Source organism: Myotis myotis, unplaced genomic scaffold, assembly GCF_014108235.1.
Source record: "Myotis myotis isolate mMyoMyo1 unplaced genomic scaffold, mMyoMyo1.p scaffold_m19_p_8, whole genome shotgun sequence".
NCBI classification, from domain to species: domain Eukaryota; kingdom Metazoa; phylum Chordata; class Mammalia; order Chiroptera; family Vespertilionidae; genus Myotis; species Myotis myotis.
The window spans coordinates 14,711,842-14,738,622 of NW_023416390.1; the positions used below are offsets into that span (position 1 = coordinate 14,711,842).

The 26,781-nt window shown below is 49.4% G+C and overlaps 1 protein-coding gene across 6 annotated transcripts in view; it reads right to left on the bottom strand.

Annotated features, from left to right (window-relative positions):
* PLEKHM3 (pleckstrin homology domain containing M3) overlaps window positions 1–26,781 on the bottom strand; it is a 181,597-nt gene that overhangs the window by 591 nt on the left and 154,225 nt on the right. For 3 of the 6 annotated variants that reach the window (XM_036318700.1, XM_036318698.1, XM_036318699.1), the window contains exon 8: window positions 6,466–7,269. The exons of 1 other annotated variant lie outside the window; for it this stretch is intronic. In XM_036318700.1, the coding sequence (XP_036174593.1) occupies window positions 6,945–7,269 (325 nt within the window). In that variant the 3' untranslated portion in view covers window positions 6,466–6,944. Of the gene's footprint in view, window positions 1–6,465; window positions 7,270–8,451; window positions 12,747–26,215; window positions 26,315–26,781 lie in introns of those variants that run through there. 2 more of the 6 variants (XM_036318701.1, XM_036318703.1) reach the window with 2 other exon arrangements.

The window sequence follows — 26,781 nt, forward strand, 5'->3', positions numbered from 1 at the left end:
TGGAGACTTTGCTGCAGGACAACCTCAGGGTCCCGGGTGGGATGGGTGGGTGAGCCCCCCTCCGGGACGGCTCCGAGGGCAGGGAAACGTCCAATATTCCGTGGTTCTCTGAACCACGGGACGTGGGAGAGGCTGGTGAGAAAAGGCTCCGAGAAAAAGGATGGTTGAAGGCCGGCACTGGCGTTCTGAGTCCCCATTTCAACCACATTTCTGAACGAGGGGGGAGGAACCCAGAGAGGGTGGGGTGCAGTAGACCTCCGGGTCTGGGAGCCGCAGAAGGTGATTCTGACCTTTACAGCGGCCTTATAGGGGACGTAGGCAGGACGGTGAACAGACACCATGGCCGACAAATAATGCTGGGGGGGGGGGGAGGAGGCTCTCGGGGCCACGAGGATGCCCAAGAAACCCCGGAATGTCACCTGGGACCTGCAGGGAGCTCAGAGCCACCTGGTCCAGCCTGAACTCTCCTTATATGGAATGACCCACCTGCCCAGACCAACCCCAAACGAGCCTTCTCACCTGGCCAGGTGGCCCAGTGGTTGAGTGTTGACCTATGAACCAGGAGGTCACGGTTTGATTCCCAGTGAAGGACACATGCCTGAGTTGTGGACTCAACCCCCAGTGTGGGGCAAGCAGGAGGCAGCTGATCAATAGTTCTCATCATTGATGTTTCTTTCTATCTCTTTCCCCCTCCCCCTTCTTCTCTGAAATCAATAAAAATATATATATATCTTAAGAAACAACAACAAAAAAAACCCAATGAGCCTTCTCCCAGAAGCCTTCCCTGGCCAGATGAGAGTGCACACCCTCTTTTGTCCTTCCCTCTGCACCCTTACAACAGCAGGACCTGACCCTCCTCCCTGGACAACTAGCATCATCCCCACCGAGACAGAAAGGGGAGACTGAGGCCTCTTCACATCTGTAAGAGGTTAAGTAACTTGCCCAGGGACACCCAGCAGGAAGGGGAACCTGGGGGTCGGGGAAGGGAGCGAGACCTGGTGGCCGCAGCAGTGCTGTCCCCGGCTCCCCTCCCTGTTCTCTTTCTGTGTTTCTGTAGGGGCTGTGTCTTTGCTGTCGCTGCACCCCAGCACCTAGCAGAGTGCTTAGTGTACGGGAGGCCTCTTTCCCAAAATGCTTGCTGACTCAGGGGGAGGCAGGGAGGGCTGAACTACAGGCCGTCCTCTTCTGTGACCCGTAGGCCCCCCGACTTCAGCCTGCCCCTGAGTCCCCGGGGTGGGGAGGGAGGAGGTGTTAGAACACAGACCCCTGAGTCCCTCCCGGGTCTAGGTGGGACCCGAGAGTGTGCCCTTCTAACACCTCCCCAGCCGCTGCCGCTGCCGCTGCTCCGGGGACCACAGTGTGAGAACCGCTATTCACACTGCGGCAGGGAATTCCATTCCTTCCATGATCCTCTGTCTCTTCATGGCCAGAGACCAGGAGTTTTATTAAGGAGAAATTAAAGTTGAAAGTTTTGACCATAATGAGAGATAATCTTAGGCTCCTGCCTGCATTAAATTACAATCTTAATCAAACAGTCATTAATGGCTGATTAAAAGAGGGTGCCCAGCGATGTGCCCAGCGAACCACACTGCACTCCACGGCGTTTCCTAGACAGCATCTCCACAGCCTTTATTTGGGAGGCCTCTTAGGGAGGCCCTTCTATCTCACAGAATCTTGGGCTTTGAAATTTTATTTAAAGAATATCTTAGGCTTTAAAGTGAAATAGTCCTCCCACAAAAGAACTAAAGTCTTGCCCGACTGGTGTGGCTCAGTGGTTAAGCATCGACCTGTGAACCAGGAGGTCACGGTTTGATTCCCGATCAGGGCACAGGCCCAGGCTGCAGGCTCCATCCCCAGTGGGGGTGTGCAGGAGGCAGCTAATCAATGATTCTCTCTCATCATTGATGTTTCTATCTCTCTCTTCCTCTCTGAAATCAATAATCTATGTATCTATCTATCTATGTCTATATACAAAGAATTATAAAATCTTTGGTGAGGGCATCTTGGGGGATGGGTGAGGAATGGAGGGATCTGCCCACAAGGATGAGGGTGCTGGCTCAGGAACTTGGACCCCCAGGAAGCAGATGGGACCTCACTACCCTGGGGGTCAACTGCCGTGTCTGCAAATAAATGGTTCTCTCCACTCAGATCCGCAGGAACCAGTTGTTTCTGGAGCAGGTTGTCTCAGTAGTCAGGCATTCAGCACCCTTTGCTACGTGGCGGTGGGGCTGTGGCAAGCTCCTGCAGAAGTACCTCTCCCAGCTGTGGCACTGCTTTCTGAATACAGCGGCCAGAACGGGCCCGGCAGGGCTCACGGGGCTGTCTGCCCGGTGCCTAGGTCAGGATGAGGTTGCAAATGCAGGGAGACCGGAGAAACTGCAGTGAGACGTTGCATGGGAAAGACATTGTGTCAGAAAGCAGCTCTTAACTGGAGAGGAGCCATTTGCTGCCTCCCTCATAGCATTTGAGCAATAAAAGAACAGGGCTCAGGGGGGTTTCCAGGGAGCAGGAACTAACGGACAACCCTTCAGACGCTGCAATCAATGTGTGTGCTTCCCTCAAGATTAAAATTCTCGCTGGCCCAGCTCCGGCTGTGGGTCCAAAGAGAAAGGGGACTTTGATTGACAGCCCACCAGGTCCCCCTGGAATGGGGGGGCACTGTCCTCTGAAGGAGAAGTGGGCACCTGTATAATAATGACGGGGGCGGGGGGAGGGGGCGGGGAGAAGCTGGGAAGGCACCAATTTATTTAATTTATCAAGGCGGGGCACACATATTCTTATATTTATTTTGTAAAAGTCTTACTGCATGAACAGACATACAAAAAAGATCTTTTTAAGACAATGAGATTATTTTAATTTGAGCTGAGCATCAGATGATAACAAGGAATGACTAACTTTTGTGAGGTGTGTAATGGCGTTGTGACTATGGACAAAAAATAAACACTTCTTTAGCTGCAGCACGTGGGCATCAGTGGCATGATGTCTGGGATTTGCTTTGTGATATTTCTGCAAAGTAAGAAACTGAAAAGCTAGAGGAGGCGAAACAAACCAGGCAAAATCTAATCATGCTCACTGCGAACGCCCCGGGTGGGCTGTATGAGCTGACTATCGGGGTGCTGGGGGCCGGTCTGGGGCGATTTGGGCGGGGCCGATGTCGGACCACATGTCCACACGTGCTCACTACACGCATTGGCACTTGGCAAGCTCTGTCGGCCGGTGCCTGCCCTCCCTTCCCCGTGAACATGCAGGAGTGGGCGCTCCTTCCAGACACAGTCGTCAGGCGTCTCCGCTGGGCACGGGCTGCGGGGGCTGCTTCCTCGGGTGCCTCCCTCCTGGGTGGCAGCGAGAAAGCCCTTTGGGGAGGTTGACCCAGTTTAGAATTCCAATTCACTCCCCTGCCTGTGCAATTGGAATTTATTTCCTCTGCAAAAGGCTTGAATCTCAGAGCAAAATGCCTCTGCTGGGCTTGTGCGCGCGAGCGGCGGTCCTCACGGAGAAAGCTTCTGGTCTGTTTTCCCGACGGCGTGCACCTTGCGGCGTCCTCGCAACCTGACATTATTAGGAGGGTGTCATCACGATACAGCATGGGAGCGAAGGCAATTTGGATGTCCTCGGGCCCCAAATTAATATGTGCTTTGTATAGTCTTGTAATTTGGAAGGCAATTTTCCATAACACAGTGAGAGATGTTCCTTTATACGTTTGAGATAATTTAGCTCAATGTTCATTTGAAAAAATTACGGTGCTAATAGCAGCTTTTCAGCTGCAGAACAACAGACGGCCCTGGGAGAACATGGGCGTCCCTGAGAGCGGTTCTGGACCGGTCTGTCTGGGAGCGTGGGGCAAAAGCTGGAGGAATTTTCCCCGGCCCACGGCTGCCCGGGGGCGTATGGCAGCATCTGAAACAGGGTATGAACCCGTGAACTCGAGCTGATTTGCTTAAAATCAAAAGCCCTTAATGGAGGGGTGTGAAATAAAGGTGGAGGAGTCATGGATTTCCCTATTGTCCAGGTACACTGGAAGTCAGTGCACATAAATCAGAATTTCTGTGTGCGCAGCCTGGGAATCACGTGTTCTCCTGCTGGACTTCCCGGCCTCGGCTGTGAAGAAATGGGTGCAAACGGGAGAAGGAACGAGGTCTTGCTGCTGGGTGTGTTTGCCTCGGGCTTCCTGGGTGTGACGCACCCAGCCTTTCTTCTCCTCGGGGAGGAGTTGTCCCCAATGACAATTGAATGTAATAATAAAAATATATGGAAAATTATTTTCTTTTCCTAATCAGGAATGTAGTTTCTAATGATGCTGCTTTAGAACAAGTTCAGGTGAGACCCTGGTAGACCCAAGGTCACCTCTAGTGCCTTCCTGCCCCTTGGCACTGCCAGCTCCCTGCAGTGATCTCATCCATTCATTCATTCATTCATTCATTCAAAATAAATGCTTTGCTGCTGTGGGTGTTCGCCATGTGGTGGGCATGGTGAGCATGTAGATCACATCATTTCTAAGACTCTGAACCCTTTGGAAAAGTGTCCCATCAGTGAGGATTATTGTCATTCTTATAGTATTGATGTCATTCCCCTGTAACTGGCAGTTGAGGTTGAAAATTATCAGTTCAGTAGGTGCCTGGGTTTGGAATGACTCTGGTTCACTGTAAAATCATTCTTCTACGGAACCAAGGTAAATCTGGACACAGCTCAAGATTTCCTGAAGTTTCCAGGCCTTTCTGGGCAAGAAGCACCTAGTGATTTTCCATTCCTCCAGAGGGATGAGGTTCACGTTCATTGGTTGGGACTCTCCTAGGCCTGCATTTGAGGACAATTGCAGCCTAACCAGGAAGCATGGGAAAATGAAAGGGAGAGCAGAGACTCCCGCCGTAGCCAGCTCAGTCACCTGTGGCCGTGACCTGGCCACGTCTGTTTACTAGGCTGTCTGGCGATAGGATATGCTGCTTAAATGGAAACTAACCACACCCTGGAAGAATATAAAAAGGATATAAAGGTAAGGTTTTATGGAAATGATTGCAGTCCGCGAGCAGCAAGTTCCAAAGTGCTGTTCTGCTAGGAGGACAGGAAGGGGACAACCAGGGCCAATCTCCCTCCACACCCCTTGACGTCCTTCCCTCTGTGGGCCCCAGGGTGTCCATTTCTGGGCACCTGGCTGCATTTAACCTGGTGGTCCTTACCTGTCAGGACACATGGGCATCACTCAGGGAGTTTTAAGAAGTAAAACACTCACGCCCCATCCAGAGAGGTGCGGATTCAGTGGTCTGTGATGGGTTCCTGACATAGTGCTTTTTTTCTTGTGTTTCTAACGTGGGAACCACTGATTCAGTCCACCACCTTGAGCCACTGTGGAAAGGACAGGTGGGGTGGGGCCGTGAAGGGAGATTGACATCCCATCTCCGGAGGGTGGGAGAGACCGTGGTGTTTCTTTCCACCCTTTCCACCCCCGGGAAACGCCTTTGCATGTCTCCTCTGTGCGAATGCCCACACTTGCCTGAGTGACCCAGCCACTCCTTCCCGCAGCTGGGGCAAAGCAAACTCGCCCTGCAAACCAGAGGAGTCGGGGCTCTGACCGCGTCGGGTGTCTAGCTCGGTTCAGTGAAACATTAACTCGCTGCTCTTTATCGTGGGTCGCGTCAGGTTTCCTGTGAGGATGAAGTCCGGGTGCTCCTTGGACAGCCTGGGTGTGAGCCCCAGTTGGTTTCCGGCGGGTGGAGGCGGGCGGCCGGGCAGGAACGTGTCTAGGTGTGTCTGGGGAGGGAGGCGCAGGGCTCACCTGTGGTGAATGGTTAACCAGCAGCACCTTTTCTAGTCTCGCCCATGTCTTTCTTTGAGAAAGCGAGTTTAAGTGGTGCTTTTGCAGGGTTCCTTGCAGCTCTTGCACCCATGGCCTTTCTGGGAGAGGGGGAGGGCCAGTCCAGGCAAGGTAGGGCGGACCTTTCTGATCACTCCTCGCCTCCCAGAGGGCTGCTCGCGCACACACCCCCCCTCTTTACTTCTCACTCTTTGCTCCCCAGATCGGGTCTGCGGACTGCTCTTGCCCAGTGGCTCCTGCCCGGCACTTGTCCGTCTGGCTTGGAGAGTGCAGAGGTGAGAGGAAACCGGGGCGAGAAGGTCAGGGCACAGGGAGCTCTGGCGGAAGGACACTTCATCCCTGAGCTTTGGCAGATTTGATTCGTAAAATAAGGCCAATAGCACAGTATCTGCATTTAAAAAACATTATGCTATGGCTTTCGTAAACATAGGAAGGGCTGGTGAGAATGTTACAGATGGATGAATTTATCGAAGACCAGTCTCTCTGTAAGAGTAATATTAAGAGATATTTTAAAGTCCCAGTAGCTCACTCTCAATGAAGCTCAAATCTTGACTTTGAATGAACACCCAGGGCTTATCCTGGGCTTCCACCCCGCCACCCCCCCCACAGCTCCCCCTAAAACACTAATTTAATGAAGTTGTTATGAGAAGAGAAAGTACTTTCCGCATTGTTTATTGAGGGCGAGATAACTTTATACATTGGGAACTGGTGCACTTAAATTATATAACAGATAGCCATGAAAACGAGTGGTTTGGTCAACAGTACAACTTCATTTCATATTATTACAGTTACGGATATTTAAAAAATGATGTAAACAAAAGTATGGATAAGTGATGCCAAAACAAAGGGCCATGAAATCCAGAAAACAGAAACAACGCCTGCGTAAGTTAGCACGTCAGCTATTACACATCGCTCAGCCCAGGGTGATAGAGTAGCCCGACCCCAAAATTGTAGTCCGTTCCGTGGTGCCCGAGCAGAACGGAGGGGCAATGACAGTTCGGACCCAGGAGCGCGAGCGCCAGCGCGCAGGCCCTCCCCCGCCGTGCTCAGCGTCTTCCTCTGCAGCTCTGCGTGTCCGTCTCACCCTCCCTGCAAGACAGGTTCTTCTCGTACATTTCCCGCAGCAGGCCACTGGCTATCCACAATAGGATTCTGATAGATGACCAAAAGCAGAACCTAGGCCTCCAGCAGGGAAAGCCCAATGTAACAATAGCTCAGTGGCCTGCCTGACCTGCACAGAGACATTTTTATCACCATTTCCCCGAGAGCCTTCCCACTTCTCACTGGAAAGCGGGTGGCAAAATAACCAACCTTTATATAAAGAAAGAAAGAAAAAATCCTCATGTTTATGTAACTTCTCAACCTGAACACGGCCACGTTCACTGACTTTCCCAGATTCAAATCTGGATAACTGGTTCGATTTCTCTTCCCACTGGCCTCGGTGACATCGTGACAGTCCCCTGAGTTTCGTTAATGAGAGCAAGCAGACAAACAGAGTGATTGAAGAAGCAGCATCAAAGTTAAAACATGTGGTTTGTATCTCCTGTGTTTCCTGGTCCAGTGGAGCTAAGAGGCCAACGTGTCTGCCACTCTGCCGTAACAGTGTGTTTCCGACAGGAACCCCTTTCACTCGGGAGCGTAAGGCACCAGGTTAACGAAGGTGAAAGGTCAGACGTGCGATGGCGGGCGCAGGCTCTGAGGGATCTGAGTGAAGAGCAGCCAGCAGGGCAGGGGCAACGGGATCCATGTGCAGGCAGAGGGCCCTGCCGGCTTCACGGGGTCAGATGGGCTAGAAGCGCTGGGCGTTTGGTTCTATAAGGCACTCCTACGGGGAAGGGATGGGGTGGCCGGGGTGGAGGAGCCACGGGCCCAGCTGGGCACTAGCTGGGGTACTAGCCATGAGGCCAAATCTAGGCTGGAGCTCAGGATTGGGGGCAGGAGGAGCAGGGCAGGGAGGGCGGCTGGTCTGCAGCTCTGCGGCCGGCGGGAAGGCCGCTGCTCTGGGCTGAGCAGCTGTGGGCACCTGACCTTCTACCTGCAACTACTGGCTTCCCTCCCAGTCTAACGAGATGACCCCTTCCTCCCTCCCTCCCTCCCTCCCTCCCTCCCTCCCTCCCTATTGATTTCAGAGAGGAAGGGAGAGGGAGAGAGAAACATCAATGATGAGGGAGAATCATTGATCAGCTGCCTCCTGCATGCCTCCTACTGGGGATCGTGCCTGCAACCCCGGCATGTGCCCTTGACCGGAACTGAACCCAGGACCCTTCAGTCTGCAGGCCGATGCCCTACCCACTGAGCCAAACCAGCCAGGGTGAGACAGCTCTTTCCAAAGGGAGGAACCAAAGCGAAACGGCGGTTGTCGCCTCGGTTGAGCTTAGCAGGAGTTTAGCAATGCCTCCTACCACACCCAGGCCACTTCATCGGGCAGGTGCCATGGATCGTGGTCTCTTGGGACCCATTTTAAATAAAACCCCTGACAGCAACTACAGGGGTGCTGAGGGGTCGGGTATTTCACACATTTCTTTTGACGTTTGCCTAGAGTTTAACAGTGACTTGGATTTTACCTGCCAAGGTAAAATCTCACTAACACACATGAAACCCCTCAAGTTAGAGATAGTTGAATACAATGAAACTAGAATTACCGATAAGAAGGCTGCCGGGCGCTGGGCTAACTGTCCATATACCGTCCCCCACGAGAGCAATCAACAGTGGTCTGTTCCGATGACCTGCGTCGGGCTTGGTCACCCATCTCTGGGTTCAGCCCGAGCAGCTAGTTCCGCTTGCCTGGGGTGAGGGGCAGCGTCCGGGGCACACGGGCAGCTCCTGACGCCCGGCTTGAGCAAGTACCCCGGAGCGGAGAAGAGTCCGTACTTCTCACGACGCGAGCCACGCCACGGAGGGCGGCGTTCGCTTCTGCCAGCCTGGCCCCCAGACCTCTACTTTTTCACATTACCTTAGAGCAAGGAAAGTACTGAGACAGAAGACTCCAGAAAAAGAAGGGGGAAACGGCATGCATCTCTCTTTACTGGGAGGAGGGAAGTATAAAATAAAGGAGCCTTTGTGCTGACTCCAGGCAGCCTTCGAGCAGGAGCAGAAGGGTTACTTCATCATCCGGCTACTCCCGTGAAGTGGGCAGCTCAGGGCCATGAGTCATTCGGCCCGACACCAACAGCAGCAGCAGCTTTCGCTAAATCAGGGCAGAACGTACCTGGGCTTCCTCGGGGGGCGCCCTTTGCAGGGAGGTCCGCGTGGCAGGGCGCGGTTCCCGCCCTGACAGTGAGTAGTTCCCACGGGCCTTTCCGGCCAGGGGGTCGAAAGCAAACCCAGAGGTTTGGGAGCCACGCCTTTTCCAGGAGGCCCGGGAGGACCCTCTCTGGTGACAATGCTCAGCACGTACATACGGAGACAAGAACAGAGGCCGGTCCCCGTCCAGGGACTCCGTCAGCTTAGCCAAGGCCGCTGGCAACAGCCAGTGATGCCAGGCCTCGGTCCGCACGCAGCCCCTCTGCCGGAGGCTGGCGGGCACCGCCGAGCTGGTGGGGAGCCACAGATCCCAGGTGCCGGCACCATGCCCTTCTGGGGAGGCCTGGTCTAGAACAATCCAAGGGGGTTACCTCCTCAGCTAATCAAATAGGACAGCTCCCGGGAAGACTAGCCGTCAGCGCCGCAGACATGAAAAGGGCTGTGACGCGGTCCCCCGAAAGGCAGCGGAGCACGGGGAGACGCGTGTTTACATGGTTTTCATACAAAGAGGCTTTGAAATGTGGGGAGAGGCGGCCCTGGGAAGAACACGCGCCGCACTCCGGCTGCCTGCTTCTTAAGTGCCGTGTGGCCGGCTGCAGCCGTGCAGCGAGGGCTATTTTAGGAGCTGGCTCCTGTGCTGCAGGGGTAGGTGCCAGCGTTCACCAGGGTTGGACGGTCTCACACTTGGTCTCTGGCGCTGGGAGGAGGGAGTTCCTCAAGCCCCACGGCAGGGAGGGGCCTTTCCAGTGAAAAGTGGGCCGCCAGCTCCGGGAGACGCACTGCATCTTCTCGTGGGCTTGCTGTGCGGGCGAGTTCACCGGGGAGAAAAGGCGGGCGTCGGCGTGGCGTGCGAGGTGGGGGTCACAGGTCTGCTTCTGTTGCGACAGTTTCCAAGCGGTGGGACAACCCTCGCCGTCCACCCAGCGGCTGTCAGAGCTGGAGACAGTAGGGGCGTTCACGTGCATGAGGGCGTTCTGGGCCGAAAGCAGCAATTGTGAATTTTCGGGGCAGACCCAGCGCCCAAGCCGGCTCCGCAGGTGCTGGCCTGGCAGGTGTGGTGGTGGCTGCGAGCATCGAGCCTGGTGCAGGCCCGCGCGGGCACCGGCCAGGCTGTCAGAAACGCACCGCGAGGAGAGAAAACAGAAGCCCTGGGAGGCGGTGCCAGTTCTGGGTGGCGATAGCCCATCTATTTTTTTCCCTTTTGAAAATAAGCAGAAAACGATGTGAGCGGAAAGCTCCCCGGTTCGCAGGGGCTGCGGACGCTGAGCGGGGCCCTGCAGCAACAAAGGCCTTTAGAACAGGGACCCAGGGTTTTACCGCCTGGCGCCTGGCGGCAGGTCTGACCCTGCGTGCCCGGAGGTGGGACAGGAAGTTCTGGGCGCGGGGCAAACACGGGAGGAGGGAGGAGAGGCCCTCGCTCAGGTCTGCAAGCGCAGTGTGCGGGGGGTCGCCCCGCTGACAGCTGGAGTTGCAGATGCATTAATTACAGCCGAGGCAGAAGGAGCCGCAGGGATGGGGGAGATGTGGGGGGACAGGGGGACGGGCGAGGGTGAGGGAAAAGGCACTTTGCCATGGAGCACATCTGCATTGTAATAAGCAGGTCCATAATTCTCTCGTGAAAGATCCTGGTCTTCTTTGAGCTAAAAAATATACTCTATCTCACCAAGGGGAGGAGGAAAGAGGAGACGATCGGGTTTGTTCGCCTGTTTGCCAAGCGCTTGCTGAGCTCCCCCGCCCTTTCCCTCTCTCTGTAGCTGCAGTCGGGGGAGCCAACCTGCTTTCCAAGAGTAAAAGGCACCGGGAGGCGTCTGGTGAAGGGGCCCCCGCCTCTTAACAAGTCTCAGGCCTTGGATTCAGCTACTGTGTGATCAGAAAGCAAACGCGCGCGTGGCGCTGAGCTGTCAGGGGAAATGTGTGGTCCGGGGCGAGGGAGCTGGCACGGGTCCGGAGGCGGAATGCTGACAACTGACAGTCTGCACCAAAGTCGGTGGGAAACGTTGCGTTCTTCAATGGGCAGAGGGGTCCTGGGCCGGGGCCTGCGGGGAGCAAGGGGATGGGGTTCAATGTACCGTCGTTTCGACGTGAGCGTGTTTTCCTGTCCTGGGAAGAGGTGAGGAGGACGGAAGGGAGCCATGGTTTCCGGGCCCCCGTGCCCGCTGTTTCCGGCACAGCGCTCCCTACGTGGGCACTGCAGTGGGAGGACTCCCCTGCCAGGCGGCCAATCGGTGTTATATCCCTTCTTCCTATCGTTTTAGCACTTTTTTTTTTTACTTTAAAATGGCAATTATATACGTATATATGTATGTATTTAGATGATATTAGATTGAATTTGTTAATTATATTTATAAGTTTGGTATTTTCTTAATAGTCTAAGGTTGGTATTTTGAAGTTCCAGGTTCCTGTGAATTATTTTTTTAAGATTAAGAAAAGATGAAAGTAGAAGTGGTTAACTTGACAAAGGTCAAAATGAAAGGGCAATGAAGAGCAATGAGAAACAAAGCATTTACAACGAACAGGTAGGAGTTGCCTGCACAGGATTCTGTGGAAAGAAACTGCAGACCGTCTGTTGGAATGCATGCGCTCGATATGTACCAGTCTACACACCGATGTCCTAACAGCCTCGGACATTTCCCCACGCCAGCTCCACTAACATGTCATACGTGTCACCCGAGCCCCGGAGAGATGCTCACAGGAGAGCCGCGGGGACAACCTGGGACTGTGGCGGCCGCTGCATCACTAGGCGAGGTGGGTTCGTACCAGCAAACAGAGCAACCACGGCAGTAATTGGCCGCCGAGGTCTCTTCTTTGTCAAGAAAAACACTTTTCTGACACGGACTTCAAAACCAGGATTAGCTCTCCCGATAACTTAGGGGTGCAGATTATCTTTCAGGGGGAGCTTGCACCACTGATTTCCAAGCCTTGTGGCTCAGCATAGGGGACCCCCACCTCTGGGGGAGAGCCGGGGCGAGATGCCGGGTCCTGGAGGGATCCCACGCCACTCCTGGGTTTAGGAGCCTTTCTTGGGAAACGTGGTGATGTGCCTGCCTCAGTTACCTCATCGGCCCTGAAGGCTAAAAATAAATAACATGAAAGTAGCCCAAGCCTGCTGTTCCGTGTAATAATACTTCCTTCCTGGCCCGTGGCCCTGACAGCCAAAAGAACAAGCAAAACAAAAAACAAGCAAAACAAACAAAAAACAAAAAAGGAGAAGAAACAGTCCCGCGTGAAGCATTGTGTGTAAACCACGTTTTGCCCGGGAGCGAGCAGCTGAGGTTCATGGCTGAGTGTAAGTGGCTGTTGGTCGTTGTTGGCGCCACAGAGGCTCCGTGGACCTTTCGGACATGGGTGTACACAGAACGTCCCTACAGGTGTGTGCGCGTGTAGATGTGTAAGTATGTATCTATGTCCAGCTGAAGATGAGACGCACTCTTCTTCGGAAGGGGCCTGCCTGGCCGCCAGGAAGCCTCGGGGCCAGTGGATCACCGAGGGGTCACCCCGACCTCGGGCCCCGCCGGGTCAGGTGTTCGGGTAGGACAGCTCGAACATGCTGCAAGCCTCCTCCAGGCTCTCGTCCACGTTCAGCCTCCGCCAGAACGACTTCTGCTTCTTCTGCAGCTCCCGGCGGACACACCTCGGGCAGGGCACAGACTTCTCTTTGCACTCGGAATGGAACACGGCGCCACAACTGCCACACCTGCAAAAGCCAACCAGGGACACGATGAGCGAGGCAGCGACGGGCACGACACACATGCCGGCGACCCCGGGGCCTGCGCGCCGCTTGGGACACAAGATTCGCTTCCAGACAGCCCTGCTGCTGGGAAGAGGAATGACTCATGGAAACGAGCACCTCCGTTTCCCAAATGTTCCAGGTCGAATTGCACTTGAAAACGTGTGTGTGTGTATGTGTGTGTGTGTGTGTGTGTGTGTGTGTGTGAGTGTGTGAGTGAGTGTGTGATTAGAACTAGCTGGGAAGACGCCTGGGGCTTCTCTGGAATGGAGCCTGCAGGCAGCTGACTCTGTGACCCCCGGGACCACGCGCCGAGCTCTGGAAGCCCCGTGTCAGTTTCCTCTCCACCCGGAGCGAAGGCTGTTAGTAACTCTCCGGCGGGCGGAGTGACAGAAAGCGAGAGGGAAGGGCCTCCGCGAGGGAAAACACGCCCAGCACTGTGACAGCCCCCGTTACCGCTAGGAAAGCGCAGGCCCCTCCGGGCACCGTGAGCTGAGCGGTTCCCCACGGACCCCACCTTTATTTGACGGTGTCCGGAGGTAAAACTGAAAGGAATTTTAGGGATAAAATAGGCAGGTTTAGTGGGTTATCCCCTGGGAACCCCTTCCCTACGTGCGAGTCTGTAATTGCTTCCAATACATTCCCACCCGTTTCATCTACCACCTCTTGTCGTGGCTTTATCCTTCGAATCCATCTAGACAAGGGCCCGGGAAAGAAATCATCCTTGCATCCTGCTCAGGAAAACACCCTGACTCAAAATGACACACTTTCATTTTTGAATGCTGTCTTGTGGTCTGTTGTTGATCTTAGTGTTTTGTTTTTTTTTAATTAGGACTCCCCCTCCCCCGCTTTAAGTCTACCTTTATGAAGCAAGTGGGAACAGTAAGGCGTGAGAGAGCGAGGAAGAGAACACAGTCTCGAGCAGCACACAGATACTCTGATTTGTGAGGAGACATTCCAGGTGGATGGATGCCTGTCTGCTGCTTGGCTCGGTGCTGGAAGCCTGAGCAGGAGTCTACACAGCTGTTTTTACTGCAAAGTCTTAATAATGAGGAGCCGACGGGCACCGCGATGGCTGGCTCAGTGGGTGGCTTGCCCATGTGCATTAATTTCTCATCCCCCCCACCCCCCACGAGCGACAGGCGACTATGACCTTGCCCCTGGAGCCCAGGAATTGGGCCACATGACTGTGTTCAACCAGCAACACCAGGGAGAGGCCTGCCTGGGCCTGGTACAAAGCCGCTGCTGCTACAAGGGAACCAGCCCTCAGGGCTCAGCCTTGGGCTTCTTTTGCTTTTCCCATAATAGCCTGAGTTTTGTTCCTGGGCTCCAGATGATCTTCTTTAAAAAATTACTGATGAGAGGAAGGTAGACAGAGGAGGGGGAGAGAGAGAGAGAGAGAGAGAGAGAGAGGGAGAAACATTAGTCAGACACCTCCCACACATGCCCCCATCAGGGATGGAACCTGCGACCTTGGTTGGGGTTGATGCTCCAACCAACTGGACACATGGCCAGGACCAGGATGGTCTTTCAAGCGCCTTCCCTCGCCTGCACCGACTTACCCCTGGCACCAATCAAGAGTCAGAACATTTTGTGAAACGAGGACCTTCCTAGCATCGCCTGTGCCCAGGAGGGAAGGCAGCAAGTTGGAAGGAGAGACACTGGGGAGGGTCAGCGTCAGCGATGGAGAGAAGCTCCATGGCCCGCGGTCTCTGCCCAGCCCCGCTCTCTGGCCCAGCGAGCCTCATGGCCAGGAGAGCAAGCAGTGGGTGAGATGGCTGACCCCAATCCCGCCGTGAAAGCACTGAACTGTGCCGGCCCCAGCCCCCCAATTCCCATGTTGGAGCCCCAACCCTCAATGTCACTGTTAGGAGAGGGGGCCGTTGGGAAGTAATTAAGGGTGGGCCCTGCTCTGACAGGGTTAGTGCCCTACAGGAAGGGACCAGAGGACTCGGAGGAAAGGCCTGCGACCCGGCGGCCTCCACCAGCCAGGAAGAGGGCTCTACCGGACCCAGGCCCAGAACCGAGAGAAAGGAACACCGTGGGGCTGTGTCTGACAGGCTGGGCAGACGGAGACGTGGCCTTGAGCAAGTTACTCACATCTCGGAGCTTCGTCAGTTTCCTTATCTGCTAGGCAGCTAGGCAGGTTCGCATGACCATAGGCCTCACAGAGGTGTGGGGGGCTCAGGTGAGGTAATGAGGAAAGCACGTAGCACAGTCCCTGGCATGTGGTGCTTCCCGTGAGTGACCTGAGCCGGGGACTCACTTCCTTGGTGCTGGGCTTCCTCATTTGTAAAAGGATGCTCTCCATGACCTCCTTCCTCCCCACCGGGGTCTGCGAGACCGAAATGGGCAACTGTGAGGAGGGGCCTTGGGAGGGCAAGGGCTCTAGGAGCAGGCGAGCGTGACACCAGCTCTCACGGGGACTCCAGGCTTCTCCACACCAGCGCTGTCCTGACCCGGGCAGCTGACATCCGGGTCATGCTAGCATCTCTGCCCCAGCCCCTCCCTCCTTGCGGGGGTGGGGGAGGGTGGAGGTGGGAGGGGGAGGTCGGCCCAGATCTGCCTGGAGCCTCTCGTCTGGGCCGGCTCCTCCCAGTGGCAGTGGCTTTGTCCCCACTGGGTCAGACCTCTGTGGAAGCCCCTGTCAGGGAAGTAACACTAATGGCAGCTTTATCAAATAAATTTCCTCCTTCCTGCCCCTTGCCCTGCGGGGTCAGCCAGCGACTTACACACAGAGGGATGTTGCCCAGGGCAGTGATTGATAAGGAGGGAACCGCTGGGTTCCTTCAGTGCCACCCCTTATCTCTGCTGACACCGGTCCCCCCACCCCACCCCACCCCACCCCGTGGTAGAGGCTGAGTCTTATCAAATGTTTGTGGTGCAGCAAACACCCACGGGTGATGGAGGGACCGGTGCACCTGCTCTTTCTAGCCAAAGGTCAGTAACTGAAAAAAAAAAAAAAAAAAAGTGAGATAAAAAAATTAATGATTTCAAAATGGAACCAAGTCCTATTTTCTAACAATTTGTAACCCAGCAGGCGTCTTTTGAACTGTATAATGGCTAGACTGATCAATGACCTTCCTAAATTCTGAGACTCTATTGTTAATTCCCCCCTAATTTTTCCTTTAAAGGGAAAGAATAGGGGCAGGAACAGGAAGAAGGAAAAGAAACTGTTCCTCTTATATCATTTTTATGGCGCGCTGAGATAAAAATGTAATGCACAGGAAAAATAAAGTATTTGCATTAAAAATGCAATCTATAGGGATGCTCCTCTTTAAGAATAGGACTTTATTTAAACAGACCTTTCACTTTAAAAAGTCATTGGCTCCTTAGTATTTACTGAATGTCCTTAAAATATGATTTAACCAACGCAACTTTTCAGGAACATGTCTTTTATTTAAGACAAATCCACTAGTGTAATCATCTGTGCAGAAAATTGCCACAGATAATGAAAGGGAAACGTCCCTTTGGAGTCCTGAGGGGTAAATCAAAGGAGGGCCAGCCCCTTCGCGCCGGAGCCATCAGGCCTGCCATCGGCGGCTTCCTTGCTGTCGCATATGGCTGTACAGCCCGGAGAACAAAGACCCGTGGCCTCCCTCTCCGGTGCCACGGAGAATGCCACTGCAGGGACACGCCGGCTGCACAGCCATCCAGCGGTTTTTCCTGAAAGCATCCATGGCTTCACTTCATCCAGGCATCTCCACCTCAGCACGTCTCACATTTTGGGCCGGATAGTCCTTTGTTGTGGGGAGGCTGTCCTGTGCATTGTGGGATGTTTAGCAGCATCGCCGGCTTCTACCCACTGGATGCTAGTACCACCCTTCCTCCATTCCCTCCTTTTGTGACAACCAACAACGTCTCCAGACACTGACAAATGTCCAAACGTCCCCTGAGGTGGAGGTCATCCCAGCTGAGAACCACTGACCTAATTTACCTGGGGAAGGCATCCCAGCAGAGGTACCAGGGGCCAAAACAGCCCCTTTCCCCCGTTATACTCGCACTAATCGATAAAGCCCACATCACTTCCATATATATTTACATTTATTTTTAAATATGTTTTTATTGATGTCAGAGAGAAAGGTAGAGGGAGAGAGAGATAGAAACATCATTGATGAGAGAGATTCATTGATGGGCTGCCTCCTGCACGCCCCCTACTGGGAATGGAGCCAGCAACCTGGAGATGTGCCCTGACCGGGAATCAAACCATGACCTCCTGGTTCATGGGTCAGTGCTCAACCACTGAGCGACACTAGCTGGGCACAAATACATATTTGTAATACATCAACTGATTAAAACAGCTGAAACTCACTAGCATTAACCACCCTGTGGTTTCTTAAAATAATTTAGAATATCTTTTAAGAAGTCGATACCCAGGACAGATTCTCTGCGTTGCTCAGGAACCCTAACTTTCTCTCAGCTCACTCTGATTTTTAGTTCTCCCCAAGCCATGTTGGTGGCTGGCCCTGGGTCGCCCAGACCCTTTGGGTGGCTTCTCTGCGGCACCCTTTGCGTCTTCAGGCTTGTCTGGGCCATCTAGTGAGTCAAAACCAAAAAGCTTTGTATTTGCTTCATAAAATAAATTGCTTTTATGCACCCAAAGCAGCTAGGCTTCAGCAGCCACTGCAGAGAAGGGGAGGCCAGTAAATAGCAAGGCCACTGACTGCAGCGGGAGAGCTTGGCCACAGTGAGGAGCCCAGAGTTCGTGGCCCAGGTTGGCCTAGCATCACTGTGGTCTTGGGTAACTGACTTGATCTCTGCACCTCATTCTCCACAAAAACAAAGGGGAAGGTTGGATGAGAGGGTATCCAAGGTTCCTTCAACTTATAGACTTTTTCAGGAGGGAGCAGGGCTACTCTGGGTTTTGTCCTCCTCTTTCCCAAATGTCCTGGCCCCACCGCGCCTGTGGATGAGAGGAGCATGTAGCCCTGCTGGCCGCTCTGGGGAAAGACCCAGCTGGCAAGCTGGGACTGGAGGCGACGAGCCTTCATGTGAAAAGCACTACTTAAATTGTATTTATTTGCACTGACTAAGCAAAAGCTATGAAATAGTTTAGGTGAATTAGTACATGCAGCTCTGACTATCAGGAAGTAGGCCCAAAGGAGCTGACGCTGCCCCTATCCCATGAGATTACAATGAAATATTAAGGGTTTCTCTCTAAGCCTCTCCCACGCTCATCACACCAGCTCTCTCCAAGGGGGGGAAAAATAATTGGGGCTTTTATTTGAGGGTGAGGGGTGGCAGCTGGCTAGAGGCAGCAATCACCGCCGCCTGTGGAAGTAGTTTTGTGTTTGAACCGTTAGGACGGCGTGTTGGAGTGAACCAGGTGCATGTCCGCACTGGATTCACCATAGGATGTGGGACGAGAAAGGAGCAGGTTGAGTTTGGCCTATGTGGAAGCTCTGTGGGACAATGGCATCCATTATCCCCGAGTTCCTGGCAAGCGGGTCCCCTTTCTTGGGCCGGGGGCAAGAGAACATGTCTACAATCTGGGCAACACGAACCTCACTCTGTGTCTTAGTTCAGGCACCTTGGCACGAGACTGTACATGTTATGAACAGTCGTTCACCTAACAATGAGCTTCCTGACTGACCGGCGGCCAGTGAGGGGGGAGTTCATAACCCGGAAATCTAATAGTGAGTTGCCAAGAGATGGGACAGACACACTGTTCTTCTCACAGCCATCAAAACCCAGAAGACCCACCTGCCACAAACCCACAGAAGCAGATGTATGCAGGGGAAAGGGTCGCTGCTCAAACCTTATGGCACAGAAGCAAGAATTCCTGCTGCAGACAGTTTCCTGTTCTGGAATGCTGATGATGTGAGAGCAATTAGAGACAGGCACGAGGTGCTGTCTGCGCCCTTCCAGGTTCTAGCTCAGGGGTGGGCAAACTTTTTGACTTGAGGGCCACAACGGGTTCTTAAACTGGACCGGAGGGCCGGAACAAAAGCATGGATGGAGTGTTTGTGTGAACTAATATAAATTCAAAGTAAACATCATTACATAAAAGGGTACGATCTTTTTTTTCAATAGTTTTATTCATTTCAAACGGGCCGGATCTGGCCCGCGGGCCGTAGTTTGCCTGCAGCTGTTCTAGCTGCTCAGGAGGCCACAGGAGACTGCTACTGGCCCTTGCCCCAGGCTGAGGTCACTGTCCGCTCTGCTCTGTCGATGCTGGGTCCTACTCCTGCTGCATTTTTATTTTTGGCTCCGGCAGTGACCTCAAATACTTCGCTAGGATTCAGATTCAGGCTTGAGTTTGGCTAGATCTCTGACGAGCGAAAGGGCAGGCCCGCAGCGCGGGGGTATCGCTGTGGCTGCTTCCCCCACGGAGCCCACGGCGAGCAGGGCGGGGTGCAGAAGTAGGCCCACGTTATCAGGCATGCGAGTGTGGTTTGGTAGATAGCGCCTATGGAAGGCGCCCCATAGGGCCACTAGCCATGACTGGTTTTTCCAAGAAACCAGGGTGATGATTTAAATCTCTTAGCTAAGGAAGGTAGTAATTGGGGCCTGGTTATTTTAATGTTTTGGGTTGGTGTTTTCTTCTGTTATTAGGTAAGTAAATCACATAAGCAAACAGCTTGTAATTTGCTTGAATAGGAAATCAGCCAATAGTGCCTACGCTGTGTGCCTGTGTCGGTACGTAGGTGGTATATATGTACTTACTTTACATACATGTCTGCTGTTTAGAAGAAAACACAGACACGTTACTAAATATCCTAAGATAAAATTAATTCAATATGATTAAACAAATCATATAATGTAACAGATTCACTTTGGGGGGGGGGGGAGGGAATAGCCGGGTTAAGATAAAGACAGATTAACACACAATTTCAATAAGAAACTGATTATGCAGATGCAGCAGTACATCAGAAAGATCATACACCACGACCAAGTAGGATTTATCCCAGGAATGCAAGGATGGTACAACATCCGCAAATCAATAAACGTGATACATCACATAAACAAATTGAAAGAAAAAAACCACAGTCATATCAATTGATGCAGAAAAAGCATTTGACAAAATTCAACACCCATTTTTGATAAAAACTCTCAGCAAGGTGGGAGTAGAAGGATCATACCTCAACATAATAAAAGCCATATATGACAGGCCCACAGCCAACATCATACTCAATGGACAAAAACTAACACCATTTGCCCTAAGAACAGGAACAAGACAGGGATGCCCACTCTCACCACTCCTGTTCGACATAGTACTGGAAATATTAGCCATTGCAATTAGACAAGAAGAAGAAATAAAAGGCATCCAAATTGGAAAAGAGGAAGTAAAACTGTCCTTATTTGCAGATGACATGATATTATACTTAAAAAACCCTAAAGACTCCATCAATAAACTATTAGACTTAATAAAAGAATTCGGCAATGTAGCAGGATACAAAATTAACGCCAAGAAATCTATGGCATTTCTATACACCAATAGTGAATGTGCAGAAAGAGAGACTAAAAAAGCAATCCCATTTACCATCACACCAAAAAAATTAAGCTACCTAGGAATAAACTTAACTAAAGAGGTAAAAGACCTCTACTCAGAAAACTACAGGACGTTGAAAAAAGATATAGAGGAAGACATAAAGAGATGGAAGAACATACCATGTTCTTGGATTGGTAGAATCAACATCATTAAAATGTCCATACTGCCCAAAGCAATCTATAAATTCAACGCACTTCCCATTAAAATACCAATGGCATATTTCACAGACCTAGAACGTACTCTCCAAAAATTCATCTGGAATAAAAAACGACCCCGAATAGCTGCAGCGATCCTGAGAAAGAACAAAGTAGGTGGGATCTCAATACCAGATATCAAGCTGTATTACAAAGCCACTGTTCTCAAAACTGCCTGGTACTGGCACAAGAACAGACATATAGATCAATGGAATAGAATAGAGAGCCCAGAAATCAGCCCCAACCAATACGCTCAATTAATATTTGACAAAGGAGGCAAGAACATACAATGGAGTCAAGATAGTCTCTTCAATAAATGGTGTTGGGAAAATTGGACAGATACATGCAAGAAAATGAAACTAGACCACCAACTTACACCATACACAAAAATAAACTCAAAATGGATAAAGGACTTAAATATACGACGGGAAACCATACAAATACTAGAAGAATCCAAAGGCAACAAAATCTCAGACATATGCAGAAGCAATTTCTTCACCGATACAGCTCCTAGGGCATTGGAAACTAAAGAGAAAATAAACAAATGGGACTACATCAAAATAAAAAGCTTCTGCACAGCAAAAGAAACCATCAACAAAACAACAAGAAAACCCACTGCGTGGGAAAACATATTTGCCAATGTCATATCTGATAAGGGCCTAATCTCCAAAATTTATAGGGAACTCATACAACTTAACAAAAGGAAGATAAACAATCCAATAAAAAAATGGGCAAAGGATCTAAATAGACACCTTTCAAGAGAGGACATTCAGAAAGCCAAGAGACATATGAAAACATGCTCAAAGTCACTAATCATCTGAGAGATGCAAATCAAAACAACAATGAGGTACCATCTCACACCTGTCAGACTGGCTATCATCAACAAATCAACAAACGACAAGTGCTGGAGAGGTTGTGGAGAAAAAGGAACACTTGTGCACTGCTGGTGGGAATGCAGACTGGTGCAGCCACTATGGAAGACAGTATGGAGTTTCCTCAAAAAACTACAAATGGAACTCCCATTTGACCCTGTGATCCCACTTCTAGGAATATATCCCAGGAAACCAGAAACACCAATCAGAAAGGATATATGCACCCCTATGTTCATAGCAGCACAATTCACTATAGCTAAGATCTGGAAACAGCCTAAGTGCCCATCTGTAGATGAATGGATTAGAAAACTGTGGTACATCTACACGATGGAATACTATGCTGCTATAAAAAAGAAGGAACTCCTACCATTTGCAACAGCATGGATGGAACTGGAGAGCATTATGCTAAGTGAAATAAGCCAGTCAATGAAGGAAAAGTACCACATGATCTCACTCATTTCTGGATAATAAAGACCATTATAAACTTATGAACAAAAATAGATACAGAGGCAGAGCTGCCTCGAACAGACTGTCAAACTGCAGCAGGAAGGCCGGGGAGGGTGGGAGGGCAGGAGGGGGGTGGGTAAGAGATCAACCAAAGGACTTGTATGCATGCATATAAGCATAACCAATGGACATAAGACACTGGGGGGTAGGGGAGACCAGGGGATTGTCAATGGCGGGGGGAAAAAAAGGAGACATATGTAATACTCTTTGTAATACTTTAAGCAAAAAAAAAAAGAAAGAAAGAAAAAAAAGAAACTGATTATGACCCAGTTGGGTGGCTGAGTGGTTGAACGTTGACCTATGAACCAGAAGGTCATGGTTTGATTCCTGGTCAGGGCACATGCCCGGTTGCAGGCTCGATCCCAGTGTGGGGCATGCAGAAGGCAGCTAATCAATGATTCTCTCTCATCACTGATGTTTCTGTCTCTCTCTCCCATCCTCTCTGAAATCAACACAGATATATTAAAAATAAGAGAAACTGATTTGGTTGGTGCTGATGGTGAGGGGCGCCCAGGTTTCACGCCTCCCCCTGGAGCACCACCTGCGGCCAAGCCTGCGCCAGGATGACCAGAGGCCCCTGACTCCGCCAAAGCAGCAGCGGGTGGGGAAAAGCGCTGTCTGGAAACGTTGGATTCCAGAACTATCGTGGCTCCTTGTAGAGTGGGAAATAGATACACTTGGGCCTGTCACATTTAGGAGTGTTCCTCGTAATTTGTTTTCTTTTTTTGGCTCAGGATAGGGAAATGGGGGCTAAGCAGGTATCCATATGGTTTGACTAGAATTATAAGAGACTGGAAAAGATCCAGCTCCTTTGGCCAAATGTCTGGCCGATTAAGGCGTTTCTGTGCTAGCTCATCAAGCGACTGCAATCATTCTGTATGGTAAACGGAAATACAGCATGATCAGGATTAGACATCTAAATTAGGCAGCATCTGTATGGCCCTTTGCCCCTGTTTTTACACAAATTATCCCTACATTAGCTCTCTGAGCTAGGTACTATTTGTTTTCCTATTTTTAATAAGTCGGCCAGTAAATAGATAAAATGAAGTGAAAAAAATAAAACAACTGGTGGCTAATCTGGCCCCAGAACTAGTAAGTGATCAGCTGTGGACTAGATTCCAGTCTTCTGACTTGAAACCTGGCCCTTTTCCCTGTTACTGGCCACATGCTCCTTTAAGTTATTCAAAACATCCCTAAATACCTGCTAGGACTCAAATCTGGGAAGAACAATTGGTATGTCCTGCAATGATCTTTTTATTTACCTCTTAATCCCCAGAGTTAATTAAGGAAGGCTTTTCCCCTGATTGTACCCACAAAGCATTTGGCTTTCACAGGTCTTGCACTTTTAGTTTGTAAACCAAGCTTAGCTAATACCTTTGACAAAAGCTTTACTTAAAATCTTGGCTTTGAAACAGAATGTAAACAAGGGTTAATTAATTCATTTGTTAATTTTGCTACCCTACTGGGGACAGTAACTCCCCATTGCCTTTAGTGCAAACGCTTAATAAATGCTTCTTGGTGATTTGTAGACGGTGACAACTTCTCAGCAATAGTCCGTGTGGCTGTACAAAACCATAATAGATTTGACCTGAATGAAATAATTTTTGGGGGGTAGGGAAAAACTGATATTTCTGACACAGTTTTGTTTTGTTTTATGGTTCACCTGGCAGTTAATATAATTCTCAACAATTAAATGTCCATCTTTTGAAAATCTTATTTAATATTAGAGAAGTAAAGGAACTGCAGGAGGATTTTAAAATGTTCCATAATTTCTGTCAAAAGCTAGAGTAAATTATAATTGTAGCCATAGAGAACCATAACTAAGAGCAATGGCTTTCTGCAGGGATTTCTAAAGTAGTTCAACATCTAAGGGCCCAAGAAATGTTCAGAAATTCCTTGCTACATCTAAAACAAAGGGCATGAATATGAGAGTATTACCAGGCTAATGCAGATTAAAAAACAATAATCTTGAATAATCTTGGCTTATATATGAATTCCATTGATTCACTAGTCTACTTTTGTATGTAAAAATGAAAAATTTAACTGTCAAGTTTTGAAGTAAGCCTCTTTAAAAGAAATAATTTATAAGGATGATAGGTACCTAAGACTTTGAATAGGATTTACTTCTATAAACATATTATATTTCAATTCCTCAAAGTACTAAGACACTTACTGGAGCAAAAAACTTTTTTTCAAGCATGAGTACATTAGAAAAATGCAAAAAAGTTTAGAAGGTAAACCAAATCTAATTTTATGAGCAGCATGATTGGTTGCTTAGGAATGAGGTAGTGATATAAATTTAGAAGGAGAAATGCTTTCAAAGAAACAACCCAAAGTGTTTTGTCATAACTTCGGACTAATCCCCTATTTGTCTCTTCTCACCAATACAATTCTCTTAATGAGACGGCATTACATGAGTTTCTAATTCTCCATGTGTTCTAAGCCAGCGACTCTCAAAGTGTGGTCCCTGGACCAGCCAAACCAGCATCACCAGGGAATTTGTGAGAAAAGCAAAATATCAGGTCCTAATCCAGACTTACTGAATCATAAACTCTAGGGTGGGGCCCAGCAGTCCATGTTTTAACAAGCCCTCCAGAGAATTTTATGAACGTGAAAGTTTGAAAACCACTGTTCTAGGCCAATCATTTCCAAAGACAACAGGCTAATATTAGAGCTGTTCTAAATATTTAAAACAAAAATATGGACTTTGCAAAATGAAATCAGAAAATTATTAAATAATGTTTTTGTATAAGGCTTTACATTTTATATCTATTTTTTCCTCAAAGCTAATAAACAAATCTCATTTTATTTAATTCCAAATAATATGTAGTAGTTTCTGTATTTATTGGCCACTTCCATATTTTTTCCAGAATTAGTTTATGCCCTTTGCCTGTTTTATATCGACTTTTACTATACTTACTGACTTTTAAAGATTTTTTTATATCCAGGACATTAGGACTTTGTCACATCTGTTGAAAATGTTCCTCCAAGTTTACTGTTTAGCTCTGTCTTTATCTATAGAATTTTTAAAGTTTAATATTTTTTATGTTTTTAAAAGCATTTCACTTTCATGGCTTCTGGGTTTGTGTTAGGCTTAGAAAGACCTCCATTTAAGATCATACAAATATTCCTCCGTCTTTTATTTTAGTACTTTATGGGTTTAAATGTTTTTCATGAAAATATCTGATCCATCTAGATACATTCTGATGAAAGGAGAATGGTAAAATCCAGCACTTTTCTTCCTACAAAGGCCTATCTAGCCCCCAGCTCCTTTTGTGGAAGGATGCCGTTTGTTTCACTAATTCGCTGCGACACCTTTCTCATACACTGAATCCCATTTCTCTTGGGCCTATTTCTGCACGTCTGAAATCATGTCCCATTGATCAGTGCGTTCCGATGCCTACATTATGCTGTGTATTTATAACATACTAGAGGCCTGACGCACGGAATTCGTGCGAGAGCAGGCCTTCCTTCCTCCGGCAGGCGCCCAGGACCTAGGCTTCTCTTGCAGCCCCGCCTTCGTCCTGATGGAAGGATGGGAGGGCGTCTGGTCTAATCAGCATATTACACTTTTATCATTACAGATTTTTATATCTGGTAAAAACAGTCTCCTCTTATGTAAACAACTGTAGAAATCAATTCTGTATTAAATATAATACTGGTGCCCATATTTATGTTAAATGAAAAAATTTGGAATGTATATAATCAATCAACTATTTAAAATTTATATTATATAGTTTTATTTATAAAGTTTATTTAAAATGAGATGCAGATGCACTTGTATAAATATCCCAGGTGGTCAAAGATTACTCCTTGCTTAGAGATTTAATGTATTGAACATCTCAGATTTTTTTCATCTTTATTTAGTGATAAAGGTATTGTGCAAATTTGGTGAGTTATATTAATAGCCTGATTGTTGACATGTTTATAAATTAAGAAACACAGTTCAATTGTGTAATGATGTATAAATATTTACTCACTAACATGATCCTACCATGCATGAACCAAGCATGTATTATCTTGGTCAATTATCGCAATAATGCGTAAAAGCAGGTATATGTTAACAGTGAATAAGGGAAGGAGACGTGAGCAACCATGCTTGCTTTGGCAGCCCATTTCACTGAGTGAGAACACTCTTTGGAACTTTGGTTTCCACTCTGCATATTAGTGAAGTTGGACGGAACTGATAATCACAGTAATAAAAATAGTTATGCTATGTCAAGCAATACACAGGTAAGGCACCTAGAAGTCACTGAAAATTTTATTTCTTTCAACACTACATTTATTCATAAGACAGGAATAGGGCGAAGGCTGGATGCTGGTATATCAGCGAAGGGAAGTCAAAGGCAACGACACAGTCACTCACGGAGGGAATCCAACGGGAGCCTGCAGCTTAGGTCTGGTGAGCAATGTGCTGTGCTGACCAATAACTAAGCCTTTTCTCTTTTGTCTTTTGTCTCTGGGCAACCTCTAGATTCAGTGAGAAAAACGGAGGTAAGGAACTTTCAGGTGGGGCTGGGTGTGGGGAAGAAGAGTTAGGTACCACTCGTACCTCGTAGGTACTTTCCAAGTATTAAGGTCTCTTTTAAACAGTAGACCTCACGTGTGCTCTCAGGGCAGTCAGAGGAAGAGAAAAGCCATCCTTCTTGCTTGCTGCTTTGACATTCACGTCACTCCCCACCACTCCACCCTGTCCTTCTCCTCCGCCCCCGTCGTCCCTACTGCCAAGGATTTCTTGCTTCTCTTTTCATTCTCAATTCTGCACTTTTTCTTCCAAATCATTGATGCACACTGCTTTCCAGCTATGTCTTTTAATTTAAATTTTCTTTCCCTTCACCAAGGATTCTCTTTCTAGCAAAAAGGTATTAACATCTCTCTCAGAGAAAGGCTTTAAGATCCTTCAAAGTCCTAACTGTCAAGGCCAAATCAGATCTTTG